Below are 12,056 nucleotides of genomic sequence, written 5' to 3' on the forward strand. Positions count from 1 at the left end.
ATTGCAATTTCCTGTCTATCTAAATATGTTTAGATCTTCACAGTGAAGGGTAACACTTCTGAAATCTGTGTGTAAACAATGAGTGACGTACACGCGCGAAAGATCACTTGCGGCACTTTCCGGCGCTTGCGCAGACCGAAGCGCCCGTGCCCTCAGATTACTTGGACGTGACTGTGATTACAAGACATAAAACGATATAAATACTGTTCGTTTTCTCACACAAACCGCTCGTTTCGTGTCTTAGGCCATCGATGTGTACTTACATTTACGAGTCATTAAATCATGCTTAATTTGGACTTCTCTGTGCATGCTCTTTGAGGTGGTGACCATAGACCTCCATTATATGACTGACAGACAAGAACGGTTTATTTGAAATTGAAAATACTGTGGAAACAAATACACCTACATCTTGGATGCCCTTGAGGTAAGCTAAAACATATCAACAATTAATTTCAAAGTGAACTATCCCTTTAAGTTATTTTTAATGAAATGGGGTTTCTGTCCCTCCATTTCATTAAAAATATCTTCAATTTTGTTCCAAAGAAGAATAAAAGTCTTATGGGTTTGAAACGACATGAGGGTCAGTAATTAATGACAGAATTGAAATTTTGTGGTAAACTATCCCTTTAATATGAAGACAAAAAAACTTAAGTTATAAATGATGTCATGGCAATTAACTGAAATAAGTTGAAGTAGTAAAATGACTAAAACTGAAAGAAAATAGACAAAAAAACAATTATAAAATAGTTAAACAGAAAACAAACTAATAAAAATTACAAAAGCACAATTATTAAAATATAAAAAAGCTAATTTAAAATAGCATATAAATAACACTAATAAGCATGGCAATTGTTTATATTCATGTTGACTTCATATGGTTTTAAACATTCCTATTTAAATAAATCTAAAGTTGTTTTAAATATTTTTCACCATCAAATGTCTATTAAATCATAATATTACATTTTGGGGACTTTTTTCACTTTTTTTTTTTTTACATTTTTTTATGTATTTTCAAATTAATGAATAGATCCAAAAGGAAAAAAACGAACATAATGTCCTACCTGGCTTGCTTCTGGGGTTGATCCCCACATACTGGGCTTTTGGTTTGCATCTCCAGGAACAGAAAGAGCCACACTTGAAGCATTGTCTTGGGAAGGTGACGAAATGGTCACAGGACCTGGAGACACCAGGGCAGCTGTTTTAGGATACCCTGAAAGGACACCTCCCTCGTCCCTCTCAGATGCTGGGAGTGTGGGAGATGACTTGGGGGCAGGAGCCCCGGGCACCAAACTGGGCATTTGCCCCAAAGAAGGAAAAGTGTTAGAAAAAGGCGATGGGGCAGGCTTCAATGGAGGTGGTGTTGGAGTGGACGCAGGAAGCACCGCTGACATTGAAGATATCCGTTCTTGGTTTGGGACAAAACTGCCATTCTCCTTGACAAAACTTGCGCTCCTAATGTGGGAGTGATCCTGCTGAGAGGAATTGGTGTTGTTAGAGGAGTCTTGGTTTGGGAAAGCTACTGGACTACAGGTGCTCGACACCCTCCCACCTACGCCACCCCCTCCGTCTTTTCTCTCCACTACTAAATCTACCGGCATCTCTACGTGTGTTACCATAGCCCCAGCGTCCTTGTTGGAGCCATTCCCATTCTGGCTGTCAGAGGCACCCTCCCCGGCTCCTTTGAAACGTTTGAGAGTAATGTCTTCATTTCCTTCAGATGCTGTCCGGCGCCGCCGACTGCCCTCACCTTTCCCACCATCACTCTCCTTCTTGCGTCTATCTTGGCTCTAAAAGAGATATGGTAGAATGACCCAGGCACAAGATCAATTACGAAGTTCATACACATCAATTACCTTAGGCTACCTTCATGTTGACCAAGGCTACCTTTATATATATTAAATAATATATATAAAAAAAATGTAATTTATTCCTGTCTTTCAAGCATCATTACAATTTTTTTTTATAATCATTAATGTTGAACACAGTTGTACTGCTTCATGTTTTGTGGAAATTGTTTCTGGAATAGTTCAAATCATCATTTATTTGAAATATATATATATATATATATATATATATATTCAACAACCTCAAATGTGAACAGTGATATATATATATATATATATATATATATATACACATATATATATATATATATATATATATATATATATATATATATATACATATATATATAAGGGCTGTGCGAGGATTAATTGTGATTAATCGCATCCAAAATAAAAGATTGTGTTTACATAATATATTTGTGTGTGCTGTGTATAATTATTTTGTATATATACATACACACACATGCATGTATATATTTAAGAAAATGTGTTATTCATATATAACATATTTATATATATATATAACATAATTATCTATATATACACATAAATATATATATATATATATACACACACAGTAACATGCAAATAATTCCTTAAATATATACATGCATGCATATGTATTTATATATACAAAATAATTATACACATGTAAACACAAACTTTTATTTTGGATGTGATTAATCTCAATTAATGAGTGTGTGAATGGGTGAATGTGTAGCGCTTTGGTGGCCATTGGGTCTATATATATATATATATATGACGAAAGCGCTATATAAATGCAGTCCATTTACCGTATTTTCCGCACTATAAGGCGCACTTAAAAGCCTTTAATTTTCTAAAAAAAAATCAAAATGCGCCTTATAATCCGGAGCGTCTTATATATGGATCAATTGGTTAACAACGCTCCGCGTTATTAAATTAGCCAGCAAACCGATAGGTCATTCATTGAAGGTGCGCCTTATAATCCGGTGCACCTTATAGTATCTATAAATATAGTATCTATAGTATCTATAAATTTTTACCTTAACTGAGTCCAAACTTTTGATTAGTGTGTATACAATATTCAGAATTTAAATTACTTTCTGAGAACAATTTTATCTTGTAAATGCATTAAAAAAAACTGAATGCAATTTGTTCTCCAAAAGACTCCTAAACAAGTATAATTTCCAACTATAATTGCCAATTTTTTTAATATTTTTTACGCAAATCAAAATTAACATTTAATAAATTCTTTCTGGTGCAAGTAAAAAAAAAATATATAACTAAAAACAATTTGATAAAAAGCGATTTCTTTGGAACAATAATCGACACCAGCAGTGACAGAAATCTACCATACCTCATCTGATTGTTCCGCAGCAAGCATCACGTGAATAACCCGCGGATCGACCACTTGTGTCTCCTCACCCTGCGTTGATAAACCATGATTGACACATTAAGCCAACACACTAAAATCAGCTTTGGTTACGGCATTAGTTTCTAAACAGACTTGCACACGTACCTGGTCCATGGTAATCTCCATAATGTGTGAAACAGGATCATGCTGAGATACGAGGCCCAGGGCCCAGGGCTCCCCAAACTCCGGCTGGTACACCTGTACTCTCCGACCCTGAATAGTATAAGATCCTGTACAAGACAGAAAAAAATAAAGCTTATACTATCAGCTTAAAACGATAGTTCACCCTAAAATAAAAATGCTGTCATAATTTACGGACTCTCATGTTGTTTTGTTCCTCTTTAAAACACAAATGGAGATATTTCTAAAAAAAGTCCCTCCACTGAAATTCCATTCACCCAAAACTCATTCAGAAAGAGATCATAAAATACGCATCAAGTGGTTTAGTCCAAAGTCTTTTAAAGAGACACAATCACTTTATAGGATGAACAGACTGAATTTAGGCTTTTATTGCCATATCAACATGTGTCAGCAAACTATGTTTACAGCATTTCATTTTGGTAAGCGGAAGCTCAAGCATGGGTGATGGATGAGCAAGAACCAAGTACGTTTATGTTCGCTGATCAATGTTTTTATGTGAATAAAAGCCAACATTCAATCTGTTCATCAGCCTAGTCCCTTCAGAAGACTTATTACTGAATTGCTTGATACATATGGATTTATTTTACAATCTCTTTATGAATGTTTTGACGTGTCAAAGACTTGTGTTTCGAAGATGAACGGGAGGATTAAATGACAGAATTATTATTTTGGGCTAAACTAACCCTTTCTATATTGCATGACTTGACTTCATTTCAGGCTTTGCACAGGTAAGTTTACTCAAGCACATCTACAGAGTTCGTTTATTTATAGGTAAACGCAACTGACCTTTGCGCAGGATCTCCTGTAGCTCAGAGTCCCGGTGCCAACTGCTGATGGCAGCTTGAAGCGCTGGCTGCTCTAGTAGCAGAGAGTGTATCATATCTTTTTCAGTCTGAAGAAAGAAAGAAAGAAAGAAAGAAAATCTATTTGATCCAGGTCCATTTAAACTTTTAAAGAGCAAAAGTTCTGCATTAGTTGGTCACCAACCTCAAATGTGTGCAGTGAATTCCCATTAGGGAAAAACGACAAAGTTCTTGGTCCAAAGAACTCGACAGGAACCACGGATCCCAAACCCACTCGGTCAACCAGCGGTTTGAACAACTGAAGATAGAGGCAAAAGACAACCAGTGGGTTCGGGAAACCAGTACGGTTGAATAAAAATCATATCTTCACATCTAAATGCTTTTTCTAATCAAAATATAACTAAAACAAAATAACAAAAATGACTGACAATATGGAAACAGCTCTCGACCTGTATGAAGGTCAAAATGAAAACAAAATTGACAATTCTTTTTTTTTTAAGGGAATATTGCAGTCTTTATTATAAATTATTTATCCATGCACATTATTATGCGTTTTAAATGAATCTGTCCTCATAATATTTGATCAGAATAACTTGCAGTGACAACTCTTCCAGGGCTCCAGACTATCTTTTCCACTGGTTGAACTGGTGCTACCAACTTTCTCAGTTGGTCGCACCAGCATTTGATTTGGTCTGACTTTTTTTTTTTTGCTACATGCCATGGGATTGGATTGAATAGTGGTTTGAATGGACCAAAGCTAGCAAAGGCTTTCTAGGTTGCAGCATAAACACCTGTAATATATTAATTATCATTGCCAAATTTCAGGATTTTGGACAGTAATTTTAATGTGTAATTTTAAGCATTTTACATTTGAATTATATACAATCTATTTACATTTGAATCATAATCTATCTATCTTTTCAAAATCATTAAACATTCAAATGCATGCATTACATTTTAAAAGATTAGAGTATTATAATAAGCTAATACAGATTTTTCTTTATCAAAGTTTATAGTTGTAACAAAAGTAAGAAATCTCACTCTCCTTCCCTTCTGCATTTTATAATAATTTCCTTTTCCTCAGTCGAGCGATTGCTCTCATCTAACCGCTGAAAAGACGTAGGAAGGGGCACGCTGCTTCATTTTTATATGCCTTAATTCGTGAATTCGTAATTGGCACGTTCCACCATCAATGTGCACTGTGCGTGACGTCTACGTTCATCAGTAAATTAACTGCACGTGTCTTGCGGAAGAACACTGTAGCCGGAGCTGCTTCTCTCCATTCATGTCTATGGCACTGGGCGACTCCGCATCCGAGTCGACCCGGGATAAAATAGTCCGAATATAAACACTTATTAGGCATACCGTAGTGATTCAGGATAAGTCAAAAACACAGTTCAGAAAATGGATTCATGATGTAGCCTACTCGTTCATTTTGAACATAAGTCACGGACTGAAACAGCTGATACAACGACGTTCTGTTGCGCACAAATGCGACCACATAAAATTTTAACTCGCACATTCTCAGTCTGGAACCCTCGTCTCTTCTCTTCTCTGATGATGTGTTAACTGGCGTGAGGGCAGGACAACCCATCACTCTCATCAGATCCACCAATAGCAAACCACAACAATCCAATCAATTCCCCATAGACAAAATCAAGCCCCGTGCTTCATATGTTCTTGCTCGAGAAGCCGTTTCACTCGGATATACGTTTCATAGCGCAACTTATGTTTCATGTCAACTATGGCCAATTATGGGAAGATTACCAAGATCCCAGTGTGCATCTGTACTCACCAAGGCTGGCCATTGAGTAGCAGCCGCTACTAGAGCCGGGGGAAGGGAGAGGGAAGGGTCACTGCAGTTGACCCAGACAATGGCACTCTCCACGAGAACCGCACGCACCTCGTCCCCGTACATCTGCACCCATGAGCGCTGCCGGCAAGGGCTCTTCTCAAACTCCACGAACACCTGCAATGAAGATGGGAGGTTTGCATCTTTGCAGAACACAGAAGTAAAATGCTGCACTCAACAAGAACACTTCAAAGTGTTGGAAATGGATATTGTGTTAATTACATTCCAAACTCCCAAAATGTTTTGTCCTATGTACCACAACAGCCCCACCGTAAGGCTCAGTTACCCCTGTATAAGCACCAAACAAGAGAAATGCTCATATTTCAGCATTGTTAATATGATTAAAACGGCTATTATTAAAAATATGGTGAGTGAAAAAGTCTCACAAAGTAGTTTCCTGTCTAAAATGAACCGTTTTAATGAGTGAGCCACTGAGTCATTCATTAAAATGGCCAATTTATTGAAGAATAAGGCAGTTGTTTACGAAGGGGTCATTAAATCGTTGACTCAACCGATTCGTTTAAAATGTGAATCATTCGGTAATGAATGTAGCTACTAGATTAATTCTATCATATGTTATTAATATAAAAATGTCACATTTTGGATTTTTATCGCAATATGTTAACCGAGTTTCATTGTATAAATCAGCTGGAGAATCTGTTACTATAGAACAGCATGTAGAAGTTTAAAGGGACAAAAAAGGTAACATCAGCTCGTCTTCCGGATTCCTGTAAATAACCGATCACTAACTGACGTAAAAATGAAGAGGATTAAATCAAACCAGTGCAAAAGTGTCTCGACCATGCATTTCATTCTGTACAAGTACTCCACAAACTAAATGAATCTAATGCAATTTAATCCAAGACCAATGACTGACAAAAAAAAAACATCTTATTTTAAATAAAGTTTGTCTGTGCGAATATAAATAGCTCAGACTTCCCAAGTATTTATCCATTTATTCTAAATAGAAATAAAAGCTCACTCTACTTACTACTACAAAGGCAATATGACATAAACAATGGCCCTTCCCTTTGTATTCATTGTGAGTAAATTATGTTTAATCGATATGACGTATGCATTTATCGTGCTGAATGTATTTTAAATCACAATGGGCCAAGTAATGTAGTAAACTACCTAACCAGACAGTATCAATGACTCCCAAAAACAGGCGACTGGCTCACTAGGATTTAAGCCAACCCTTATATGCAGCTAGCTACTTAGCTAACTAGCACTCCATCACACACTTAAAGTCTATCTGCATATCTCTCCCTTAATTCAGAATTGGACGCAACCTAAAGTCAGGTCACATTGTGTTGCACCGTTAAACTGTCGAATGCACCAGTGTTGATTCGCATGGGCAGGTTTTGTTTGATGTTTTGACGGTGTGTTGTTGTTGTTGTGTCGGTCTCACCTCCACCCCCGGGCTCTCCAGCCCGATCACACTGACCGCCCGCACGGTGCCGCGGAGCCAGGCCGCCGGATCCGTCCCAACGCCCGCGGAAGACGCGGAGCTCCCGTCATTGAGCAGCAGCAGCAGCCGCTTCCCGATCAAACCAAGCGAGTCGCCCATATCACAACCACCATGAAGAGATCGACTTCCTTCGGAGCTCCGCAAAAATCCGCGATCTTTCGTGCCTCAACTGAACTCGTCAATTATTAAAGCCACATATGACTGACTGCAGCCTGTGCGCGCGGGATTTGCATCGGCAAGCTGAGAGGACTGATAACGAGCTTTACTGGGAAAGTAAGGTGTTATTGTTCGAGCTTCAGCCCCTTGTCCTCATCCGCCATTTAGAAGTGCAGTGATCAAACGCACCCCTCGTACTGCTGCGGGACTGCGCTTCACGGGCTACCCGAGAAATAAAGCAGCGCCCCCTGCTGGACACTGTACGCGCCGTACGCAGTGAACGCGCATCTCTGGAGGTCTGTATGGGAGGGTCATGGCAAACTCTCGCGAGAATTCAGCTGCGTTTATTTGGATTTGGACTTGAAGTCGCACAGCAACGAAAGGAAGCTTCCGCGACTTAACAGGAATTGATTCTTTCCCCAATTATTATTTTTTTTTTAATTTTAAAAATTATTTGATCTCTTTTAATGTTGGATCCAATCCTCCATGCAAATCAAAAAAGCTTAAAACTCACTAGACGACCTACATTAGATTTTTGCAACGAATGAATCATTTTGGTTCCCCAAAGAACCTTTCAGTGATCCATTCTTTAAAAGATCCTTTTTTTTTCTTGGTGTAAAAAACATTTTATAGTGGAACCTTTTTCCACTATAGAGAATCTTTTGTGAAATGAAAAAGTTCCATTGATGTTAAGGGTTCTTCATGGAACCAGAATACCAATAAAGAACCTTTATTTTTAAGAGTGTATCATGTAGTCTACATCTCTGGACCTTAAAGTTAAATGTCATTTCTTACACATTTTTAATGAATAATTTCTAATTATTCATCAATGTTCTCCTGTTTGGTCCTTGAGGCATTTCATTTATCTCATTGACAAATGTAGGCTATAATTATTGAACATTGTGGGAAAAAAAATAGTCATAGACAATTATTGAGTGTCATAAGTTATATTTTTACATAACAGCTGTTTTTTGAGATGTGGTGGAAATGCCATTTGTTTATTGCAGGTCAGGAAAAAATGTTAACAATTTCTCTTGTAATATGTAATAATTCTCTTGTAATAATATACCTTAAAGGGTTAGTTCAACCAAAAATGAAGATTAAGTCATTAATTACTCACCTCCATGCTGTGCCAACCCCGTAAGACCTCTGTTCGTCTTCGGAACACAAATAAAGATATTTTTGATTAAATTTGAGAGGTGGATCAGTGCTACACCTAAGGGATTGAAACTTGACGGCCCATAAAGTCAATGAAGAAAATGTTTATATATTCCATCTGACTACAGTGGCTCAACTATAAGTTTACAAAACATACATATAAAACATATAAAACATATAAAAATAACGACTTTATTCGACTACTCCATTTCTTCCTTTTAGGCCTGAGAAGAGAGTTCAAGAGATTTCCACGACGCATGCGCGAGAACTGCGATCTTCGGTAGTAGAATAAGAATGCAGTTCTCGCCATGTTGCACAAAAATAAACACTGAAGTTTATAATTACTTTGTTGCTGTTGTTGTTGTTTTTTACAGTGGGTCATAATATATCATATCTTTTAGTTTGTCAGTGCATTTTGTGGTGTTAGGAATTGTTTTCTGTGCATTTCCGTACTAACTCAAAGCGTGCTGGCATAGGATTTGGGCGTGCCGTACGCCAACATCCATGACATGTTGATAAATCTCAAAGTCACTGTGGTTTTGAGTGTACGTCAGGTGTACGGTGGAAATTTGGTGTATGCACTTTTGATAAATGAGGGCATGACATTGTCATGTTCAAGAAACCAATTTGAAATGATTTGAGCTTTTGTGACAGTGCATTATCCAGCTGGAAGTGGTGCACATGGTGGCCGTAACGGGATGGACATGGTCAGAAACAATGCTTAGGTAGGCTATGGCATATGAGCCCATGGTTTTCAGTTGGAAAAGGGTGGTTTGCCCGCTTCAGGTTGGTGGAGAGTTCCCGTCTCAAGTAGAGGAGTTCAAGTATCTTGGGGTCTTGTTCATGAGTGAGGGAGGGATGGAACGGGGAGATTTACAGACGGATCGGTGCAGCTTCTACAGTAACACGGTCGATGTACTGGTCTGTCGTGGTGAAGAAAGAGCTGAGCTGCAAGTGCAAGACGAAGCTCTCGATTTACATGGGGTCATGACCGAAAGGACAAGATCTCGGATATAGGCGGCCGAAATTAGCTTTCTCTGCTGGGTGACTGGGCACTTACTTAGAGATAGGCAACGCATTCTCACCCCAAGGCGTCACCTTTGACCAGGCTTCAATATTTGACGCTTTAGGTGCCCTTTTGTGAATTGAGTTTAGTGAGTGTGAGTTTATTTTTTTTCTAAAAAATGTCTCTACTGTTTTTATACGTTTACGTTAATTCAGTACCATTTCACACATTTTTTAAAAAATATTTAAAAAGTTCTCATCACACATTAAAATGTATCCACAATTTATGAGATCATGCTCTTCTATAGAAATTCAAGTTGTTTATTTTCGAATAAGCTCTTGCCCAAACCAATATTACATTTTAGAGTGTGACAGGTGTACAGTTCAGAATTTGATACATGAGCTATATAACCAACATAAACCAAATTTTGCAGATCGTACATTTATATATTGCCTGTTCCCCCATATGTGGCAGACAATACAAAACTCACAATTTTGCTGAAAAACAAAACAACACCTATAATTGTAGGCTATTATTAAGCCGGTGCTGATTGTGAGAGATATGAGTTTCCCTAGTCTCAGCTGCTGCCTATTTATTCTTATTCTCCCTTGTCAATATTCTCATCCCACCTGTTCATGACTTCCGGGATTCATCATCCCAAGAGACAACAGATGGTGAGGGCATGCTACTGATGTGAAGAGAGTCTCAGATCACCAACAACAGAGCACCCTTCTGTTTCTCACACATTAATGTTTGGGAACATTCTACAACATTCTGCATTGAATTAATTGAATTTCTTCCAATCACAATTATAAAATTCACGATAACGGGGCTCCAACGTCTAGTTTAATTCACAAGTTCCTGTAACTGTGACACAGTAAAATCGGTTGTATCCACTAGATGGTGACATTTCAAAACACAAACAAGTTCAGCTTCGCTCGAAAGATGGGTGGCTTTCAGAAAGCGGTTAACATTAACAGGATGATATGGTAACGCTTCCTTTTACAGTCCAGTTACCCACGTAAATAGCCTAATATGTAGGCCTACTTATTTTAGTAACTACAATTACTGGGTACTAGTACTAACCCTGAACCTACCCCTAAACCTGTTCCATCTAACTTACCTTCCCTTACAAAAAAGAAGTATATTTCAAGTTCATTTTATGTAGTATACTTAAGTAATGTTCAAGTATATTTTTAAGTATACATTAGTAAGTATACTAATGTCACTATGTACTAGTAGTAAACTTGTAAGTGTACTATTTTAATACCGCTTGGGACTAAATTGGCCCACTTTTAGTACATAAAAGTGTACTATAAGTGTAACAGTAAGTGCACAACTAGTTCATAATTATGTATCTTATGTGTACTGCAAGTGAATTTATAGTTTACTTTTTCACTGTAATACTTAAACAAGTATACTTTGAAAACTTAATTATACTTTTAAGTATTTCTGGATCACAAGATTGAGTACAAGAACAGGACAAATATTCTTGTCTTTCTCTCAGTATAAGTCAAGTACACTTAAGTGTAATTTGAAGTATATTTCTTAGAAGTACATATAGTATACTTCTGAGAAGTACAGGAAAAATAAACTGAAAGTATACTTTCTTATTTTTAGTTTAAAAGAAGTATACTAATGGCACACTTGAATAAACTTCTTTTTCGTAAGGGTTATACTTTCTAGGTAAGTACACTGTAAGTAAGTAGCCTACTACTGTAAAAGGAAGCGTTACCGATAATATTAAGACATTATTAGCCTATTTCCAAAAAAAAAAAAAAAGTTAATAACAATAATAAACATGAAATCTTAGATCCACCCATTAACCAAATAATTTCATGAACACATCGACCATCAACTGTAATTGTAGTATGTCTTGCTTTTCAATGAGTTTATGTTATCTAGCCTACAGCAGCTGATTGTTTATAAATGTGTCCTGTGAAATAGCCCTAACCCTTTTGTATAACGTTTTATTTTATTTTTTGCTATGTATTCAGTCAGTATACAGGCAAAACCGGTTTCTAGTAATATTAACATTACATCAGTTAATATGGTTTAACATGACTTATTAACTTCAGCGCCGTTAAATTAAACATTGCTACCGTTTGTTTGCGGTAATGTGCTTGACAACCACAGCTGGTGTTTGTTTTTGTACTGTACATTTTACAGGTTTATTTTCTACAGTGTGAGAACCTGAAAAAAATATTCCCAGGTCTGTATATTTACTTA

At 37.2% G+C, this 12,056-nt stretch overlaps 1 protein-coding gene across 6 annotated transcripts in view; it reads right to left on the reverse strand.

Moving 5' to 3' along the window:
• kdm3b (lysine (K)-specific demethylase 3B) overlaps positions 1 to 7,870 on the reverse strand; it is a 33,180-nt gene extending 25,310 nt beyond the window's left edge. For 4 of the 6 annotated variants that reach the window (XM_039648651.2, XM_089134766.1, XM_089134767.1 and 1 more), the window contains exons 1-7: positions 7,448 to 7,870; positions 5,980 to 6,153; positions 4,369 to 4,482; positions 4,168 to 4,273; positions 3,346 to 3,470; positions 3,184 to 3,252; positions 1,062 to 1,787 (exon numbers count right to left, since the gene is read on the reverse strand). In XM_039648651.2, coding sequence (XP_039504585.2) covers positions 1,062 to 1,787; positions 3,184 to 3,252; positions 3,346 to 3,470; positions 4,168 to 4,273; positions 4,369 to 4,482; positions 5,980 to 6,153; positions 7,448 to 7,606 — 1,473 coding nt within the window. In that variant the 5' untranslated portion in view covers positions 7,607 to 7,870. The remainder of the gene's footprint in view (positions 1 to 1,061; positions 1,788 to 3,183; positions 3,253 to 3,345; positions 3,471 to 4,167; positions 4,274 to 4,368; positions 4,483 to 5,979; positions 6,154 to 7,447) is intronic. The other 2 variants (XM_039648652.2, XM_089134768.1) reach the window with 2 other exon arrangements.
• Between the last annotated feature and the right edge of the window lie 4,186 nt (positions 7,871 to 12,056).

This window comes from Pimephales promelas, chromosome 9 (assembly GCF_988280905.1).
Source record: "Pimephales promelas chromosome 9, fPimPro1.hap1.1, whole genome shotgun sequence".
NCBI lineage: Eukaryota > Metazoa > Chordata > Actinopteri > Cypriniformes > Leuciscidae > Pimephales > Pimephales promelas.